At 41.5% G+C, this 20,583-nt stretch overlaps 2 protein-coding genes and 3 non-coding genes across 6 annotated transcripts; all 5 read left to right on the top strand.

The window, feature by feature from the left end:
- The first annotated feature begins 346 nt into the window (after positions 1-346).
- lin7c (lin-7 homolog C (C. elegans)) lies at positions 347-9,256 on the top strand. The gene is made up of 5 exons (XM_086107119.1): positions 347-540; positions 1,589-1,707; positions 3,445-3,516; positions 3,584-3,793; positions 6,756-9,256. The coding sequence occupies exons 1-5, from the start codon at positions 504-506 to the stop codon at positions 6,921-6,923; spliced, it is 606 nt and encodes a 201-aa protein (XP_085963245.1). The 5' UTR covers positions 347-503; the 3' UTR covers positions 6,924-9,256.
- A 3,056-nt stretch (positions 9,257-12,312) lies between these two features.
- Positions 12,313-15,535, top strand: LOC147207293 (large ribosomal subunit protein P2-like). Of its 2 annotated transcripts, XM_086107572.1 has the most exons (5): positions 12,313-12,392; positions 13,715-13,838; positions 13,945-13,993; positions 15,162-15,257; positions 15,417-15,535. In XM_086107572.1, exons 2-5 carry the CDS (start codon positions 13,716-13,718, stop codon positions 15,494-15,496), a joined length of 348 nt encoding a protein of 115 aa, XP_085963698.1. In that variant the 5' UTR covers positions 12,313-12,392; position 13,715; the 3' UTR covers positions 15,497-15,535. The 2 variants fall into 2 exon arrangements, with proteins under 2 accessions (XP_085963698.1, XP_085963697.1); XM_086107571.1 differs by lacking the exon at positions 12,313-12,392 and having other exon boundaries at positions 13,665-13,838.
- Positions 15,536-17,085: 1,550 nt separating this feature from the next.
- On the top strand, positions 17,086-17,157 carry trnaw-cca (transfer RNA tryptophan (anticodon CCA)). The gene has a single exon. It is a non-coding gene; the product is annotated as a tRNA-Trp (tRNA).
- A 2,434-nt stretch (positions 17,158-19,591) lies between these two features.
- trnaw-cca (transfer RNA tryptophan (anticodon CCA)) lies at positions 19,592-19,663 on the top strand. The gene has a single exon. It is a non-coding gene; the product is annotated as a tRNA-Trp (tRNA).
- A 543-nt stretch (positions 19,664-20,206) lies between these two features.
- Positions 20,207-20,278, top strand: trnaw-cca (transfer RNA tryptophan (anticodon CCA)). Its single transcript has one exon. It is a non-coding gene; the product is annotated as a tRNA-Trp (tRNA).
- The last annotated feature ends 305 nt before the right edge of the window (positions 20,279-20,583 follow it).

The following is a 20,583-nucleotide window of genomic DNA, read 5'->3' as shown; positions in this document are numbered from 1 at the left end:
CGCACTGACTGCCTGCTCTCGTAAATTTTGTTTTGTTTTGAACAGTGGTGGGAGTAGCAGGCTTGACACTGCGTGGTTTGTCAAGAACAAATCTTGTAATCTCGATCATGGCCCGTGCAATATGCGTATCCCAAGGGCATCCAATGTATGACTGCAACTGAATGCAACCTTAAATGTGCATCACCGTCCAATAGGTCACAAGTCCCAAATTCAAGGCCCGAGTGGCAGATCGGGCACATCACGTCATTGAATGTAATGGAATATCACCATAATTACTGTCACTTAAACAACTGTGTCCTTTTTGATACATGAATAAAAAAAATTCCAGCGCTACCTGAACGCACCATGACACTGGCCGCTAGCCTAGCCTGCTAATTGAGCTAATCTGATTTATCGCCCTTGTTGAGAGCACGTAACGTCAACGAGGATTACTAATTTGAGTTTCCCTCTGCTGCCATTCGACGTAATATCCGCGTGACACAAAACTGCGTCTCAGCAGGAAAATGGCGTCGCTTGGGGAACCTGTACGTCTGGAGAGAGGTAAAGTTAATTGGCTAGGTAGTGTGGCGTTGAAATGTTCGTGTCGATGGGAACGTCTTACCTAAAACTAGCGTTAGCCAAGTGCAATTGCTATTGCTAAATGCATTCTGTAGCATTTCGAGGGCTATGTTAGCAATTCGTTTGCATTCGATTTGGAAGCCCAGAATGCTGCTTCAATTCTAAGATGAACGCCGTGTGCCATGTTAGATTGTATGATTCGTTGCTAACAAGCAAGTCAGGAAACTACTGTTTGGGTGCAATGACATGACGTTTACATTCACGATTTTGCTGCGGCATTAAAAATAAAGAAGATGGTTCGAATGGATTGTAAGAAGTTCACCTCCTCTGCTTTGCTAGCCATGAAAAGCAGACATTAGCCGCCGTTAGCATTCTCTCCTGCGGTGCATTCGCAAAAAAGCACGACAGTACATACATTTTTGAGACTTTTGATCAAATTCAGTAAAAGGTTTTTATTCAGTTTTGCCAAATGATTATCAACGTGTTATTTATAATTCCAGATCGTATTGAGTGCGCTTGAGAGGCCAAAGCAAAACACTTTTTTTCCCCTGAGTGGTTTATTTTGTTTATATAGCTGTTTATTATTGTATGTATTATTTATTTCTTATCATGAGATTAGAAAGCATACAAAAATAAAATTTTTGGTCATATTTCCATGCAATATTCCTCCCTTTATTGAGAACTCGGATGAAAATATGATCTTATGTCAGTCTTGCAGTCACTTGGGAGGAGGACTTATCTAAGTTTTTTTCATGGGTTTTTTTTTTGTTTTTTTCTGCTGTTTTTAGAATAATTTTTTTCTTGAAATTATTCCGGAAAACATAACACTCAGGAAAATTCTTATTTTTTAAAATATTTTAAAAATACTCAGGAAAAACTGTGTGTGTGGGGGGAGGGCACTCTGAAAAGCAAAACACATAACCTCTGTACTTTAAGAGTTTACTCTTTTTCGCTAAATGTTTGAGATCCTTGTGTCAGTATTTTTCAAACAGCGCCTTTATTTTGATTGTGGTGTTTTGTTTGTTGACAGACATTAACCGTGCCATTGAACTGCTTGACAAGCTTCAGAGGACAGGGGAGGTTCCTCCTCAGAAGCTGCAGGCCCTGCAAAGGGTCTTACAGAGTGAATTTTGCAATGCTGTCAGAGAAGTAAGATACCTGTAGTTAGGGCTGTCCTGAACCGATCACGCTGATCAGAATTTGGGGCGGATCACGGTGATTAGGACTGTAACAATAGTTTTTTATGACTCCATACATAATAATTTACATGCATGTTTGTTTACATACATCATCAACATTCAGTTGCATTGCTTCTCTACCTCTCCTGTCAGCCGCTGAACAAGTGTGGGCGTTCACACGGATGTGTTCACATTAGGGGTGGAACAGCTTTTGAAACCCGTCTAAACGGTTTGATTCGACTGTGTATGCTAGATTTGCTTCAATTTATTAATGAGATGAAGGAGTCAGTAACGCGAATAGCCAAGTAGTGCACAGGTGTCAAAATCAAGGCCGGGGGGCCAGATCTGGCCTGCCACACCATTTTATGTGGCCCGCGAAAGCAAAACGAGTTTGACACCCCTGCGGCAATGCTTTTGGCTAACAGCAGCCTTCTGCAGTGCTCTTTTTGCACAATTCCATTGCTTGTTTATGCACTATGGGTTCTGTGAACTTTTGCCAGGAGCTTAAAGAGATTTGGTGACCGTCATCAAATATCCATTTTGAGTGCTAAAATTACTGAGTCTGGATCTCTCCAATGCTAGTGTATTGTGAGGGAGCGTAGTTCGCTTGAAATAGCTAAACATTAATACAAACACCTTAGTCAATGTGTATTTTATCTATTTGGGCTTTTATTCAAGTACAGTATTAATAAGATCGGATGGAAAACAACCTTTGTTAAGGCTACTTACCTATTTTTCATGACAAAAATCTCACAGATAACCTGTATACCAAAGTATTTAATAAATGTATAAATAATGTACTTAAATAATTAACTTGTCCACTCTCAATTTAGTCACAAACGTATTTAAAAACACTTGAAAAGGATGTACTTCAATTATTTTTGCTCTAACATCATCACTAAACCAGTGACATAATGATGCAATCATTTATCGCGATAGTTTTTGTGAAAAATACTTCGCCCGGAAAGATTTGTTATGGTGATAGACCTGATAACGGTGATAAATCTGTTCTGTTGACAGGCCTAATAACACGCAGGCACATCCGCCTGTACCCTGCAGCGGAAAATACATTTTATTTGGAGCAACAAGGAGAGAAGAACGATGTGAAAGCATTAATTTGGATGCACACTCCCCATTCATTCATTCATTCATTCATTCATTCATTTTTACTGTATTGCCAAGCTGTCAGATCGGGACTCTATAGTGGCAGATATTTAAAACCATAGACTGAAACTTGGGTACCCAAAAAGTGGGATTGGGGCATCCCTACTTGCAATGTGATTGTTTTGAATCATTCATTTGCTTTGGTTTCAGTTCACTCGCTGACAGTTCACCTCGTCGTATTGATTATCGTCTAACTGCTTGAGTCGGAACATAATCTCTTTAGTGACACTAGTTTTAGTGAACACATTTTCCATGGGAACAAATGAAACTTTTTTTGTTTCACGCTCAAACTGTTTCCATCATAAAACCTCTATTAATTATACAGGCGATGATTTAAGTAGCTTCGTACCTTGTCAAAGTGAAAGGACTAATTGAAGGTGCCTTTCAAAGATTTGTCTTGTACGAAGTATGACATGCATGATGAGGATTTCAACAAAAAAATTGTTGGAACACCAACTTTGTATCGTATTTCACAGGAGGTTCTACTATGCGTGCTGAAATAGACACTGTAGGTTTTGATCTTTTGGCTAATTTGTTTCTACAGGTTTATGAGCACGTGTACGAGACAGTGGACATCAACAGCAGTCCTGAAGTCAGAGCAAATGCCACAGCAAAGGTTCAATCATTCAGTCACAGTGTTACAAGATATTTCAAGTATTAACAGAGAAACTCTCATCGTATAGGCGACCGTGGCGGCGTTTGCAGCAAGTGAGGGGCACTCGCATCCACGTGTGGTGGAACTTCCCAAAACAGAAGAAGGCTTGGGGTTCAACATAATGGGTGGGAAGGAGCAGAACTCTCCAATTTACATCTCGCGGATCATCCCAGGAGGCATCGCCGACCGACACGGTGGCCTGAAGAGAGGTGATCAACTTCTCTCTGTCAACGGGGTGGTAAGTCCTCTTCTTTTACAGGCAAAAAGTCTCCTGCTTTTTTCCTCAGCTTTTTCATTCAATGTGTCACATTTGTTCTAATGCAACAACTCTTTAGCCGTTACTGCAGTTAGCCTGTGATGTGTCCTTAAATGTAACACATTTTTGGAACTCCAAAAGGTAGCCTTGTCTATCTATGTTAACGAGGAACGGCTCGTTTCATGCCAAATCACACCCAGTGGGCTTAACCAAGCAGATTTTGATTTTAATGAATGTACTTGTTGATAATGATGGCATAACACAAAATCTCAAATTTTAGGTCAACGGGAGCAGGGGTTTGGTAGCTGCGGCCGACCGAATTTTGACATTTTGGCCAAAAAGAGAGCATGGACTCCTTCCTTTTGAACCTTTTAACGCAAGAAGTGCTGGGTCACTTTTCACAAAACAGGTATTGTTGGAAATGGAATTCATATATGCAATCGTTTAGATCGGTCCATATTTTTTGGGCACTTGACCTTTTGACCTGTAATTTGAATTTGAGATCGACTTTGTGGATTACATGACCTCAACAAAATTTTTCATGAATGTAATCTCTCACGTTTCTCTAAAACAAAAGTTTCAGAGATTTTTTTTCTTTTTTTTTTTCTTTTTAAGTTTTAACAATAAATTGTCAAAGTATCCGGCCCCGTAGACCTTCAATGAATATTCAACTTTCAAGGAATATCTGAGGGAGTAGATCTTTTGACTCATTCTTGCTGCTAAACTTGGGGAAAAAACGCCTCTGAAACTGGGATATGTTCTGGAGAAGATGTGAGAGATTACCATGCATGAAAATGTTTCGGTCACGTGAAATACAAGGTCACTTTTAAAGTCAAATTATATGTCAAAGGTTCAAGTTGCTCACATATGTACCAATCTTCTAAATGATTGCATATTTGGAATCCTTGTTAAATTCCCATTCGAACAACTCCTCTTTTGTAAATATTGAACCAGAGATATAAGGGTTCAAATGAAGGCGGCCATGCCGTTTTTTTGCCAAAAATGTCAAAATTCGGCAGGGTGCAGCCCCCAAGCCACTGCTCTAATTGACTTAAAATTTGAGGATTTTGTATTTTGTCATCACCATCAACAAGTACACCAAGTTTTATTAAAATGAAAATCATCTCGGTTAAAATGTTCTCTCTTTTTGGAGGGGAAGTGGTGGGTGATTTGGCATGGAGTGACCAAAATCCTTTAATATATATATACATTTCTTTTTCTGGGCACTTACACAAACATAAAAATATCCCCAAAGGAGACCGTAATCCACCCCATCATTGCATTTTCCAGTGCTTTCCTCATATCATTTCAACGTTGGCCTGCGTTTTGGCCTATGCAGCATTAACACTTTAGGTGAAGTGAACCAAACCACAACTGAGTTCCTTGAACCCATCTCAGTTGATGTGTGGTCACCGGTCAGTCACAGGGCACATATAGAGACGGACAACCATTCAACATTCATATTATAACCACACCGAGTGGGAACTGAACCCACGCACCCTGCGCAAAAGTCAAGCAGGTGAATCACAAAAGCGTCTGTGACTTTGCCAAACAAAAATACATTCATAAAGCACATTGTACCATCTTTCATCGCTCCTTTTCTCTTGCTCTGTGCTACAAAATGTTTTTCAACACCTCAATAACTCGTATAGGTGATGTGTCCTTGCCAACCTTTGGCTTTTCCTATATACAGTACCGTGAAAAAATATTTGCCCCTTTCCTGATTCATTCCATTCTTTTTTCTTTTTTTTTCATATTTAACCAGACAAAGGTTTCAAATCATCAAACAGAGTTTAATATCACACCGAAACAACCGATGGAAAGACAAAAGGTGTTTTTCAAATGACAATTCATTTTATTAACACACACACAAAAAAAATCGAAACCTTTCTGACCCTCTGTGAAAAAGTAATTGCCACCTGACCCTAATAACGGGTTGTGCCACCCCTGGCAGTAATAACTCAAACCAAGCATTTGCGTTAATTGGTGATGAGTCTTTCACATCGCTCTGGAGGAATTTTGTCCCATGCATTGGTTTTTGAAATCTTGTAGCCTACTTCACATGCTCTGACAGATTCTATTTAAGTGATTTCTTGATTCAACAAGTAACGTGGTTAATCAGGTTTGGGCGTGGCTTGTGAAATTGAACTCGCCTTTCCCTAATTTGTGGTTCGTCACAATGACTTTGTGATTTAATAGGGGGGGGGATTACTTTTCACAGAGGGTCAAAAAAGTTCAGATTTTTTTTCATGGCTCAATAAATGTAATTGCCATTTGAAAACTGCATGTTGTATTTCCTTGGTTTGTCTCCAAGTGATATTACAATTGGTTTGATGATTTGAAATCTGGCGGCCCAGTAGTCCAGTGGTTAGCGCGTCGACCTCACAGTACAGATAGTCGTGGGTTCGGCTCCGGCCTCCCTGTGTGAAGTTTGCATGTTCTCCCCCGGCCTGCGTGGGTTTTCTCCGGGTACTCCGTTTTCCTCCCACATTCCAAAAACATGCATGGCAGGCTGAATGAACACTCTAAATTGTCCCAAGGTGTGAGTGTGAGCGCGGATGGTTGCTCGTCTGTGTGTGCCCTGCTATTGGCTGGCAACCGGTTCAGGGTGTCCCCCGCCTACTGCCCGAAGACAGCTGGGATAGGCTCCAGCACGCCCTGCGACCCTTGTGAGGACGAAGCGGATCAGAAAATGGATGGATGGATTTGAATCCGTGAGTGTGTGTGGTAGATATGCAAAACAAAAAGGGGGGGCGGGGGAATCAGGAAAGGGGCAAATACCTTTTCACGGCAATGAATTTGTGATGGAATAGCTTGTAAAGCTGTCCTGCAGAAACCCGATTCTGATTCTCAAATGTGAGACCCCAAATTGGTGCGCATTGTACAGTGTGCAGCCCAACATTTGAGTGGTTCTTTTTTTTTTTTTTTTCTCTCTCCCCCCTAGAGCGTGGAAGGTGAACACCATGAGAAAGCTGTGGAACTACTTAAAGCAGCTCAGGGCACAGTGAAGCTGGTAGTGAGGTACACCCCCAAAGTCCTCGAAGAGATGGAGTCACGTTTTGAGAAAATGAGGTCGGCGAAGCGTCGGCAGCAGAATAACTATCCCCAGTAGGGTTGTTTCATGTCGACGCCAGTTCTTATGGCTCTCCTCCTCCAGCCTTCAGGCCATCTGTTCTGGTCTCTTTCTTATATTCCAACTCAAAAACATTCTAGCCTACTCACACATAGTTGTAGTTGATCCACACAAAAGTATACATGTTGTACTTAGTTTCTGCACCAATTAAATATTCAAATTGCTCATGGTTACTATGCTGAACATCACAGCCAAGGCATCGACATTCATCAGCCATCTCCGTAACCAAGGCAACAGATTCAGGCTTGTATTTTGTATTGCAACGGTCGCGTAATAGAAAACCTGCATGGATAGAATCGCATCCATTGAAAACGTCTGACTTGGTGTCCTGAATAAGTTCTGCGAGTGTGCAAAAGTGACGGAAACGCGTCATGGCCTCATGATTGAACGTTTTGATGTTTTGTGGATGACAAGTTCATTTTGAAAAGTTTTTACTTCAGCTCACATTTGTCAGCATAGCTCACTCACATCTCATGCATTACTTTTGGAACTGCCGGTTGAATGCTACGTTATACAAAACTCCTTTAACGAGGAAAGTTTGCAACTCTTAAGATATTATCAAGTGAAAAGGAGTTCACTCGATGTTTTTTCCTCATTTGTTTCCACTGATTGTTCAGCATAGTTCTTCCGATACAATAAAGCTGTTTAAAAAGAAATGCAAATGTGCAAATTGAAAGAAGCAGACATCTATGAGTAAAGACTTAGAAAAGGTTTTATAGCGTTGTTTCGCCGTCTTGAGCTTTGGTGTGCCGTTCTACAACAAACTCAATGTAAAGTTGCGTTGAATGTCTCCTTAGTCATCTGAACTATGTGGTTCCCGGTTTTTCCAGCGAAAACACAGTGACCTTGACCACACGACAAACACGCTCATGATAACCCACTGCATACAGCCACTGCAGTGTCTGCAGAATAACAGTATATTTATGTTCACTTATTTTGTAGCTCACCCTACTCTAATTGTAAACAGCTTTGCTTCACAACACCAAGTCCCACAAAGAATTCTTTCTGATTTTGACCGTGAGAATTTTTGCCATCCAATGAATAATCCATCTCTGCAATACACTGTGTACAAAAAACTGACCTTTTATCGAATTCTCCGGTAATACCTTCATGACATGTAATGTTGCTAACTAGTGATTGTTTTGTTTTCAAAAAGACGTCTCAGCGCTACTTTGATGACTGAGTGTATATACCCGTTCAACCAACAGTTGTTGTTCTTATTTACATACGGAATACCAAACAAGCTAATGATTTCGAAGTACTGCCTTGCTTGTCGAGTGAAGGAAAATGATTGTAACTATTTGAATGATGTTACATGTTATTCAGATTTCCCCAATCTCAAGCAAATAACCATGACGCTTATTTGGAAAGCTGTCAAAATAAGTTTGAAAGTCTGGCTCACGAGCGAACACAAAATTGAAATGTACACATCAATCTATGCAAAGTATTTTTTTTTTTAAATGGGAGACACTTGTCCTCAATTGCTGCAAAAGAGTTTGTTTTCATGTAGAATGTCCATCGAGAATGTGTCTATGGCTGTGCAAAGTTGAATATGAAGCATTCATTCAACCGGCACAGTGAAATATATTTGAGTAACAAAACATTTAGAGAATTTCAGGGGCTACACCGCTACTTTTTTTTCCTTTCTTTCTTTCTTTCTTTCTTTCTTTCCCTGTAGTCTCCTTGTTTGTTTTCGGTGGCACACCATTTGTGTACATACGGTAGTTGGTGCAATATTAAAAAGTAGTTTCGCTTGTATAGTTTATCCCACAGCAGCATGTTGGATATCCTGCTCATGCATTTTAACACACTGAATGTCACTGTCATGTGACGTTGTCGCAAAATGTTGTGAAACAACTCAACTCTACCCATTTTACCCAATCTCCCTTTTGGGGTGGTCAATAGAGTATTTTTTATAATAGTTTTCTTTTGATATTTTTCTCAATTTTTGTAAGTGTTTTTGCTAATGAAATAAAATCTAGGGGCAAAGTGAGTCTGCCTGTGCTGTGTGTGTAGCACAGCATTATTCAGGCAGCAAATTGGATGTCGGTACTCTGCAGACAAACTGGCCTACGTCAGTGTTCCCTTCTCAGATCTCAACTGGTCTTTGTGCCCTCTCGAATTCCAAGAGTAAACTTGCAGCATGTGAAGCTTTTGATAATGTTTTGAAATATTTTAGTTGTGCTTGTAAAGGGTGTTTACCTGTAGATTGTGTTTTATTTGTGGGTTTTTTTCTTATTTACTATGTTGTGTTCATGTGAAATGTAGAAATAAAGTGAAAGTGAAATAAATAAAACAGATTTAATCTTGAATGACATGTTTTGTACTCATCTTCCAACACACAATGTCTCAGTGCTTAATTGACAGTTTTTCTGGGGGGGGGGGGTTCCATTTCATTTGCTCACAATCCCAGGTGACTGACACTTCTTTTAAACTCTCATGACAAAGTGTTGTCTAAAGATAAAATAAAAAACATGCAGTTTTGCACAGCAGAGTGATTAAAAGAAATGATTTGTCAACTGCATGTGTGTAACAAATCTATTTGGAAGACCAAGAGGAGATGAGAAAGAAGCATTATTCTAGCCACATACTTAGTGACGGGGTATTTCTGCCAGAAAAGCTTTGACCAAAACAATGTTTTTGCCTTGTGTTTGGGCATAGGGTTTTTCACAGGGGGGCAGGCGGCTGCCACTGCAACCAAATGCCTTGTCACCCCTACTGTTGGCAAATAATCTATCAATACGAAATTCAGATTTTTATTACGAATGTTCTTTATTGTGAAAAAAGGTTTTCATCACCAGATTAGAATTCAAACACGCACACAATTTTGAAGGACGTGGTTGCATCCTAAATCAAGTGCAATTTACCTTTACCATCTCAGACGGTGGTTTGTGGGGTCAACTTGTTAAGTGAACGGTTATCCTGTTAAACTTTGCTCAGCATTGAGAACGGCACCGTCGAGCTAGAACTTTTTGTTAAACGTTTTGCTGACCACCAACCATACTACTAACGTCCGTCTTGTGGTTTAAAGGTATTTGTAAATATATGTGATTGAATGTAGAGGGTGTGAAAGAGTGACTAAGTGTAGCCTGTCAAATACTTCTCATGAATTGTACAGGGATGAGAATTGCTAGTGATGAAAAAAGCGGGAAGGGCGTGACCGGGACGGGGGCGGGGCCACTTACAAAAGTGGCTCTAACCATGCTGAAGATGAAGTAATAATAATAATAATAATACATTTTATTTATAAGCGCCTTTCAAGACACCCAAGGACACTTTAAATTTACACACTATTTGAAACTTTAACAGAAAAAAATCCCAAGATTGTTCACTATTCTTTCAAGTGAAAATTTGTGCAATTTTGCCTATGCATTCCTGGTGAGCACCAACATGTAACTTCAAATTTGCTGCTCAAAATCAAAACTAAAAAAGGAAACACATTCCCTACCATATTTAAGATTTGTTCATTACTTGTATTCATAAAGTGTTGTGTAAATGTGATTTTTAAAAAAGCTGTTGATTCTTACCTCATACAGTGATAGTGAAGTCCCACACAGTTTACTATATTTGGGTTATGAATGTATTTTATTATATAAAGTGGATGTCTATCTACAGTATATACAACAATATACAGTTTCATGAGGTAGAATACTTTATTTTCTCTTCATTTTACGGATTTGGAACAATATAAAATAGGTCTATTTTGACTGGAAAAAAAGCGGAAAAATCTCATCCCTGTTTGTAATTGATGACAATGATGGCTTTGCCTACAGAGACTGAGTTTGTGCGCGACATTAACCCTCCTGTTGTCCTCGAGTCAAAATGACCCGTCGCTGTGTTAAAAACGCCCCAAAAAAAACCCTAAATAATATTTTTTTAACTTGAAATTTTATGACTTTTCCTAGATTGGCCCCAACTGCAGGAAAATTGAAACGTTGTTTTTATTCACATTTCCATGGAAGCTGTACAAAAAAAAGTTCAAAGGTGGTCTTCGGGTCAAAATGACCCATGAGGCAAATAGGGTTGAAATCAAGGTCACAAAGTTATTTACACACCATAGAATGTTTCAATGTTTTAGTTGTGTCTCAGATCAATTCGTAGAACACGTGAACAAGACAGTCGCAGACATAAACAAGACAAGATAGGTGGCGTTCTCGTAGATGGCAGAACTCTTTTTTGTGGATTTCAAGGGGTTATAAAGGTGCTACAGATGACAGGACTCCGAATTCTCTCTGTGCTGACGCCATGAGTGTGCGTTATGACATTGAAGAGGCTCTAGAGCTGATTATTTCTGCTGTCCAGCAAGACAACTGATTCAGAAGAGGAAGTAGAGGATGCATCAGAAGAAGATGGGGAGGAATATAACCCAGAGTATGATGAATCATCTTCAGAACAAGAAGAAATCCCTGAAGCTGAAAGAAAGACTTTCCTTTCAAAAAATGGCAAAATAACATGGCCCTCAGCAGCATACAACCAACAAAGGCAGGCATGCAGAACAAAACGTACAGGAGCTCCTGAGAAACCTGATGATCCACCTTCCACAGCCACTTCCCCAGCGAGGGCAAGTAAGAAGAAGAAATGCCAGTTCTACCCTCAAAAGAAGGACTGTAAAACACATACTGTGTGCTATAGGTGAAAGAAATATATCTGCAAAGGCTGTGCACTTGCATACTGTGCTACATGTGCTAATTAGTTGAATGGGTTATCTTATTTTTCATATTTTTGTCTTGCATTGTATTGTCCTAAATAGTTTACTGGAGGAAAAACAAGAAAGAAACTTTAGTCATTGGAATGAATACAAATGCATCCATAACTAATTTTCGCACATTTTTTTCCTTTTCTTAAGCTATAGAAATCCAAGTGAAGAGGGAGAACTATATCACACATAATGTGGTGAAGGACAATTTGTTTCTTCAAGTAATATGAAATTTGGTGTTTAAAATTCAATTTAGCTGCTTATTTGGGGGGTTTAGTGAAGATGGGTCATTTTGACCCGGAGGACACAGGGTGTGTAAAGGACATGAGGACAACAGGAGGGTTAAACTAATGTTATAGTCACGCTGACGTGACACGCTTGAAACTTGCCAGTGAACGCAGATAATGAAACCTCTGACGTGCTTGCGTTTGTGTGCTTGTGTGGGGACGGTTTCTAACCTCCGCACTCCAAACTCAAGCTCCTGGCACCCGTTCACCCTCTCAGGGAAAACTGTTAGATCTGCCACGTAGGCTTTATTGTTTGATCCAAGAACAACCACAACAACAACACAAAACACCCTTCCAGAAAGATGTATCATGCCCATGGTAGGATGCGACAGCAGATGTCGCTTGAACAGAAGCTAAACACAAAACGAAGAAGAAAAGAATGCGCGTCCGTTTTGGGTGTGTGACGTAATTTCCTTTCCTTCTGTGCTAACCATTAGTGAGCACGCGTTCGACTTTCTCGCTCAAGTGAGTGGCCTTTTAAATACGTTTTTTATTCCTTTAGTAGGTGGTCAAATGAACCACGTGGCACATTAAATATACGATTACAAATATCTGGCTGATTAGGACGTGTCTTGTTGAGATTAAGGTTTAAAACTTGTTAGCGGTCTGTATTAGCGGGACCGAAGAGAACCGCCACATGGTATCCGACTGCGACATATGAACAGCCACTTTGACTGACTCATTTCAACAAGTTGTCTCTTATGTGCAAAAAATATCGACTCTACGAATAAATAAATATTGCCTTGGCTTTGCTGATTTGATGAAGAAAAAAAAAGCATTGGCAGCGACAATCTTCACTTCAAACAACCTCGCAGAAAGTGCCTGGCAGCCAAGAACTACAATATTCCCAGTGGTTATGTTGCCGCGACCGGCAAGTCGTGACCTCGCGTTTTACTGGGATTTCCGTAAAAACTACAAATACACGTTTTGCGTCTTTCACCCTGTGCCGGCTAGTAGTGGTGTGGTTATAGGCGTCTCCCCGAAGATGCTCTTTTAGTGCTTCGTGTCACGGGTTCGAATCCCGCGCGGTAAGATATGATTTTTTACGATGTCTTGCAGCCAGTTAATTGTAAGCAAGCAGGTTCGTTTCATGTATTCATTGAAGAATTGAACAATTAAGCGCTTCAACAATTTCGATATAGCTTGTAAAACATGTGGTAAAATGATTAAGGCCCACAAAAGTAAAAAGTTAGGCTAAAGAGAATTAAGGGGTTCACAATAAAAACAGGTAAAAACAATCTTAAAAAATGAGGTTGGAGTTACAATTAATAAAAGTTCAAGAATGTAACCCATTATTATTATTGTTATTATTATATATTTTATTTACAAAAATAAGGTACGGTTATGATTAGGAAACACATAAAGTTACTGGACATTGCCCTAATCCCCACAGCAGGAATCGGGAGCCAGTGAATCTGGAAGCCAGTAGAACCGTCACGTAGCAGCCTACACAAAATGCTATAAAACTACTCGTGTTGAAATAGCCGAGTTATGGCAGGCCCATAATTCCTCCCTGCAGCAATTGACCAATCAGCACCATTCACAGCAAAAATAATCAGAGCCAATAACGGCAAAACACGCGCTCCATCTGGTATATAAAATAAAAAGTATTTTAAAATAAAACCTCTTCTAGCTAATAAAATAGAGTTGCTGGTTACGGCAAAACAACCACTGCTACTGTGTTAAAGCTCATTCCTGTGATAATAACCTTAAGTTAAAATAAGAATGCTTACAATCCTAGTTGCTTTTACAATGATCCCAATATTTGTTCAAATTCCTTTTTACAGAATGCGTTACGTAGCTGCTTACCTGCTATCTGCCCTTGGCGGCAATGATAATCCAGATGCTAAACACATCAAGAAGATCCTGGAAAGTGTTGGCATTGAGGCTGATGACACCCGTTTGGAAAAGGTACCTGTTCTGGTGTTTCAAAGCTTCCTGCACATATCAACATCTTTTTTTCTCTCTCTCTCTTTTTACTTGAGTGACTTTCACAAATGCCATTTACCTTCAACAGGTCCTCGCTGAGCTCAAAGGCAAGAAAGTGAATGATGTGATTGCTGCTGGTGAGTGTCACTGTTTCATGTCACTGTGGCAAGTCAAAAATTGCACGATATACAGCGATAACTGGGAAAACATTGCAATATTGTGATGTAGTTCACTAGCTAAAGGCAGCCATTGTACAGTGAATTCCTTATTGCGAATTCCAGACCCACCCACATGAAGTGAAAATGTAATATTGTGAGATGCATTTTTAAAAATAGTTTTACCTCTTGTAAAGGATTTGAACAACTTAACAAAGCACATTTAAATGTGTTAAAACACCCTTAAAACATTAAAACACACTTTTGAAAGTTTTCCTTAGCACTTGTTTGCATTCTTGTTTGCAGAGTTCTCCAATTAAAAGCCAAAATGTGCATGCTTCATGCTCTTGTCTGTCTATTACTTAGGGCAGGGGTGTCAAACTCATTTTTGTCGTGGGCCACATTCTACTTACAGTTTCCCTTGGAGAGCCGTTCTGACTGTGAATTTTGTGAAACCATATAAATGTTTCACCACCTCCACATATTGTATACACAGCAAACAACAAATAGATGGATAACTAGTTTTGACATCAGGGGTAAAGAATAATGGATTGTTCGAACATTGTAATTATTACTTTCTATATGACAATTTGAAATTTTGGTTCAGACTTTAGCAAGCGTCATGGAAGTTGACCTGCTTGAATTGCTTTCGCGGGCCACATAAAATGATGTGGCGGGCCAGATCTGGCCCCTAGGCCTTTACTTTGACACCTGTGACTTGGGGCTAAAACAGGTCCTGGAGTAATGGGGTACCTCGGTCCAACACAATGCTCAAGGCCTTTTTTTCTGCCTCGGGTACCTGCTAATTTTACATGCACTGTACACCAGGGGTATGGAACGCCGGTTCCTCGGAAGCCATATGCTGCCTGTTTTAGATCTTTCTCTACTTCAAGACACCTGATTCAACAATCAGCTCATCAGCAGGCTCTGTGGAAGCCTGAAACGATCAAATATTTGATCGCTGAAGCCCAACCGTCGCTCTCGATTGAAGTTATATAGTACAATTGACACATAAACCAAAAGGGAGTCAAAGTTGAATGGTCACCTTAAACTAATGGCAATTTATTTATTTACCCCCCCCCCCCCACCCCCAGCCTCATGCTAAAATTATCGACGCCCTCAGTTTTAATTCTTGTCTTGTCTCTTCAAGGTATGTGCAAACTCGCCAGCATGCCAGCAGGCGGTGCTGTAGCAGTGGCCACCTCTGCAGCTGCTGGTTCAGGAGGAGCTTCTGCGCCTGCTGCAGGTGAGCGTCAAAAGATTTCCACCTCTTTTCGCTTTTGGCGCTCTGGACTTTTGCTTTCTACTTGGCATGTTAGCTACCTGGACAGTTCTTCGTGTTTTTGATGGCCTGCATAATCACAACATAACAAGACTCAACTGTTTCTTTGTTTTACTTTTCCAGCTGAAGAAAAGAAGAAGGAGGAGAAGAAGGAAGAGTCTGAAGAATCCGATGATGACATGGGATTCGGTCTTTTTGACTAAAAGAGCTCTGTATGGAATAAAAAGTGTTTTAAAACAAAACCTCTTGTTCTTATAGTTTAGAAATTGCATAACAAAAAGATCCTTGTGTCAAAAATGTGGGATCAAATATTAATTCAGGAAGTGTACAAAGTCAAGAATCTTATGTATAATGTAATTGTCTGGGAGGGCAGTTCAATGGTTCACTCCTAGCCATCTGGCATCATAATTTGGGAGTAACTGATTTTCCATCTATCCATTTTCTGATCCACTTTATCGTCACAAGGGGGGTGCTGGAGCCGATCCCAGATGTCTTAGGGCCATAGGCAGGGTACACCCTGAACTGGTTGCTAGCCAATCGCAGGGCACACATAAACAAACAACCATCCGCGCTCACACTCACACCAAGGGACAATTTAAAGTGTTCCATTAGCCTGCCATGGATGTTTTTGGAATGTGGGAGGAAAACTGGAGTACCTGAATAAAACCCATGGAGGCCGGATCCGGAATTGAACCCTGGACCGCTACACTATGAGGCCAACGCACCAACCAGTCGACCACCGAGCCACCCTTAAAATAATTCTGTTACCCAAAAAAGGTATATGAACACTGCGGTCGTGTACAAGCGGTCGTGGGTTTAAACATTGCCTCGATCCTGACTGTGGCCTTGTTGGGTTCTACAGGGGTGTGTGTGAATGGTCCCTGTGTGTGCCCCATGGCTAGTGACCGGTCCAGGGAGTACTCTGCTCAAACTCCTCTGCGATAGGCTCTAGCTTGCCTACGATCTGACTAATGAGGAAAAGGGTTTTAGAAAATGGTTGGAAAATATGTGTGTACCAGTAAATGTTCAAAGAAAACGTGTAAGAGGGAGGATTTTCTAAAAATCTCCAGCTACAGCGATTTAAAACAAATATTTCTCTCCTCTTGTTCCTTGCATGATAGCGCTTATAGGAGTATTACACTAATTGGGAACTATTTCTGTTAGGTGGCTCTTGAGAAAGCAGAGCATTATTATAGTGTACATTTTGGGGTTATTCTAGTGTAAGTCACTTTATGAACTCCAAGTTCCACCTATACCTTTGTCCACAAGGTGGTAGTAAAACATCCTTGAATGTTTAAAACATACTTTAACGTTTTTAAATTTTGCTTGGAGAGCCTTATTTCAAGGGCAAATATTTGTCACTATGCCCTGTGATTGGATGGTAACCATTTCAGTATGGACCTGCTGCCGAAAGACACCTGGAATCGGTTACAGCACGCCAGGGACCTTAGTCAGGATAAGAGGTTCGGATGGAGATTTGCAACTACAGGATTGCATCGCGACAGATCAGAAGACGTCAATGTTGTATGGGGTGCTGGCTCACTTCCTTGGGCACGACCGTGCTATCCAATAGACGTCTACAGAGCACTGCAAAACTCCTCAATGATAGCGAGTGAAATTATAGCCCCCGTAGAGGCGGTGACGACTAAAAAATAAATAGGTTTGATTCAAATCAAAATAACCGATTTGATTTATTTGGATTTCTTTCTGCCCATTAGGTAACCTCCAGTATTTTGAGCGTTTGGAATAGTAAATCTGATACAATATATGACGGATTCTGAACTGCTCGTGTGACTCTGTGGCGCAACGGTAGCGCGTCTGACTCCAGATCAGAAGGTTGCGTGTTCAAATCACGTCAGGGTCAGACAAATTTTGTCAGCCAAAACTTGCGGAATTTCATGTTTAATTTCAAGTCAACTTTATTGTCAAATGTGCAACATACCGGACAGATGACGTTTCTTTCCTCACGAGAGAGAGGAGCCGCTGCGGGTACCCGCGCCACCATCAAAAGAACACTTAATATAAGATATGATATCCTTTATTAGTCCCACACTGGGGAAATTTACAGCCTCCAGCAGCAAGAATGTAGACAGAAAGAAGAAGAAAAAACAAACAAACACCGTCCAATTAAGTGCAATATAAATACAAAATGGATAAATCACAGTGCTATTTACAGTTGTTTTCCACATCATTCAATTATTAAATATTATTGTTGCTATTTTTTATTCAGCAGCCTGATAGCAGTTGGTAGGAACGAGCGTCTGTATCTCTCCTTCTTGCAGCGCGGGTGTAACAGTCTCTGGCTGAAGGAGCTACCTAGTGCTGTCAGGGCGGGCTGGAGAGGATGGGAGGGACTGTCCATCATAGCTTTTAGCTTAGTTAGCATCCTTCTGTTGCCCACCTCCTCCAGAGTGTCAAGGGAGCAACCCAGGACAGAACTGGCCTTCCTGACCAGTCGCTCCAGTCTCTTTCTGTCCCGGGCTGAGATGCTGCCTGACCAGCAGACAATGCCATAATGGATGGCCGAGGCCACCACCGAGTTATAGAAAGTCTTAAGGAGCGACCCCTGAACCCCAAAAGACCTCAGTTTCCTGAGTAGGAAGAGTCGGCTCTGTCCTTTCCTAATCAGGTTGTCCGTGTTTGTAGACCAGTCCAGTTTGTTGTTCAGAAGAACACCTAGGTACTTGTAGGAGGTCACCCTCTCTATGTCCATACCCTGGATGTTCATCGGTGCCGGTGAGGACTGTTTCCTGCAGAAATCCACAACCAACTCCTTAGTTTTCCTAGGGTTGATCTGGAGGAGATTCTGCTGGCACCAGTCCACAAAGTCCTTCGTCATTCCCCTGTAATCCCGATCGTCCCCCTCTGTAATGAGGCCAACAATCGCAGAGTCATCGGAGAACTTCTGAAGGTGGCAGGTTGGAGTGGCGTGTCTGAAGTCCGAGGTGTAGAGGATGAACAGGAATGGAGCCAGAACAGTCCCCTGCGGCGCTCCAGTGCTGCAGAGAAGCCTGTCCGACTCACAGCTCTGCAACCTCACGTACTGCGGCCGATTTGTGAGGTAGTCAGTGATCCATGCTGTGAGATGGTGGTCCACTCCGGCGTCCTGCAGTTTGCCTCCCAGCAAGTTGGGCTGGATGGTGTTGAAGGCACTGGAGAAATCAAAGAACATGATTCTCACAGTGCTCCCAGCCTTCTCCAAGTGTGACAGCACTGAGTGGAGGAGGTAGATAATGGCGTCTTCCACGCCGATGCCAGGCTGATAGGCAAACTGCAGCGGGTCCAGTGCCGGGCTCACCAGCGGTCGAAGGTGGGCGAGGACGAGTCTCTCCAGCGTCTTCATCAGATGAGACGTCAGCGCCACCGGTCTGTAGCTGTTCAGCTCCTTAGGATGGGGGGTCTTGGGCACTGGGACCAGGCACGAAGTTTTCCACAGCTTTGGAGCTCTGCCCAGCTTCAGGCTCAGGTTGAACATGTGCTGGACAATGTCACACAGCTGGTCAGAGCAGGTCCTGAGGAGCCGGGAACTGATCTTGTCTGGACCTGCTGCCTTCCTCACATTCATCTTCCTCAGTTGGTTCCTCACCTGCTCTGTTGTGACGGACAGGCAGGAACCAGGTGACAGACTGGGTTGATGAGAGCTGGTCGAAAGAGGAGGGGGAGGAGAAGAAGTCCTCAGTGAGAGTGGTTATATAAAATGACAAAACAATACAACTCAACACAGACACAGACCGTCGTGCAATTTTAACCCCTTTTTCTACATACACTTTGTTGTTTGAAGCACTTATAGATGAAAGAGGAGGAATTAACAATGCAACTCTGTCAATTTAGCGCATCCCAAAAGCAGACACTTCAGACATACAGACAGTGGTCAAAACTGGCCCACTCGAAGTTTCATACAATCTGGCCCAGTTTGTTTGAAAGTGAAATAAGTAGTATGGTACCCTTATGGTTAAGTGGACGACACTTCCAATCTGTGAGGCCACCAATGTGGAAATTCCGGGTTTTGACTTGTTTTTGGAAGGCCACTCGTGGCCCTCGTCCAAAGACAAAACTGCATGACAGTTGTCACTCCTCAACGATAGGGATTGAAATTATGGCCACAGTAGAGGCGGTGAGGACAAAAAATATATACTGTATATAATTTTTATTCAAATCAAAATCATGGATTTGATTGTTTTGTATTTTCTTTCCGTCCATGAAGAAACCTCCAGGGTCCAGAGCAGTATTTTCATGGTAGCCAAAATTTTGGACTAATAATTGCGATATAACATACACATATCAGATGCTGAGTGTGTGACTCTGTGGCGCAACGGTAGCGCGTCTGACTCCAGATCAGAAGGTTGCGTGTTCAAATCACGTTAGGGTCAAGTGTATTTTGTAGGCCGTACTAAGTAAAACTTGCAGAATGACATGTTGAAGAATGCAACTGCGTCAATTTAGCGGACGGTTTCGCAGACACGCCAAATTTACGACTTGTGGTCAAAACTTGGCCCACTCGAAATTTCATACAATCTGGCCCAGTTTGTTTGGAAGGGAAATAAGTAGTATGGTACCCTTATGGTTAAGTGGACGACACTTACAATATGTGAGGCCACCAATGTGGAAATTCCGGGTTTTGACTTGTTTTTGGAAGAAGGCCACTCGTGGCCCTCGTCCAAAGACAAAACTGCATGACAGTTGTCACTCCTCAACGATAGGGATTGAAATTATGGCCACAGTAGAGGCGGTGAGGACAAAAAATATATACTGTAAATAATTTTTATTCAAATCAAAATCATGGATTTGATTGTTTTGTATTTTCTTTCCGTCCATGAAGAAACCTCCAGGGTCCAGAGCAGTATTTTCATGGTAGCCAAAATTTTGGACTAATAATTGCGATATAACATACACATATCAGATGCTGAGTGTGTGACTCTGTGGCGCAATGGTAGCGCGTCTGACTCCAGATCAGAAGGTTGCGTGTTCAAATCACGTCAGGGTCAGGTGTATTTTGTAGGCCGTACTAAGTAAAACTTGCAGAATGAAATGTTGAAGAATGCAACTGCGTCAATTTAGCGGACGGTTTCGCAGACACGCCAAATTTACGACTTGTGGTCAAAACTGGCCCACTCGAAATTTCATACAATCTGGCCCAGTTTGTTTGGAAGGCAAATAAGTAGTATGGTACCCTTATGGTTAAGTGGACGACACTTCCAATCTGTGAGGCCACCAATGTGGAAATTCCGGGTTTTGACTTGTTTTTGGAAGAAGGCCACTCGTGGCCCTCGTCCAAAGACAAAACTGCATG

Source organism: Hippocampus guttulatus, chromosome 3 (assembly GCF_054856545.1).
Source record: "Hippocampus guttulatus isolate MCC_2025c chromosome 3, RoL_Hgut_1.0, whole genome shotgun sequence".
Lineage (NCBI taxonomy): Eukaryota > Metazoa > Chordata > Actinopteri > Syngnathiformes > Syngnathidae > Hippocampus > Hippocampus guttulatus.
The sequence above is the reverse complement of the archived record's forward strand: the minus strand, read 5'-3'. Positions and strand labels throughout refer to the sequence as shown.

What these genes read in the sequence shown, in the direction of transcription:
- lin7c (XM_086107119.1), top strand. Translation starts at nt 504, where the DNA reads ATGGCGTCGCTTGGGGAACCTGTACGTCTGGAGAGAG. An exon ending in GAGCAAATGCCACAGCAAAG is followed by an intron (nt 3,517 to 3,583) that starts GTTCAATCATTC and finishes CTCATCGTATAG; the next exon opens with GCGACCGTGGCGGCGTTTGC. An exon ending in TTCTCTCTGTCAACGGGGTG is followed by an intron (nt 3,794 to 6,755) that starts GTAAGTCCTCTT and finishes TCTCCCCCCTAG; the next exon opens with AGCGTGGAAGGTGAACACCA.
- LOC147207293 (XM_086107571.1), top strand. Translation starts at nt 13,680, where the DNA reads ATGATCCCAATATTTGTTCAAATTCCTTTTTACAGAATGCGTTACGTA. An exon ending in ATGACACCCGTTTGGAAAAG is followed by an intron (nt 13,839 to 13,944) that starts GTACCTGTTCTG and finishes TACCTTCAACAG; the next exon opens with GTCCTCGCTGAGCTCAAAGG. An exon ending in AGCTTCTGCGCCTGCTGCAG is followed by an intron (nt 15,258 to 15,416) that starts GTGAGCGTCAAA and finishes TTACTTTTCCAG; the next exon opens with CTGAAGAAAAGAAGAAGGAG.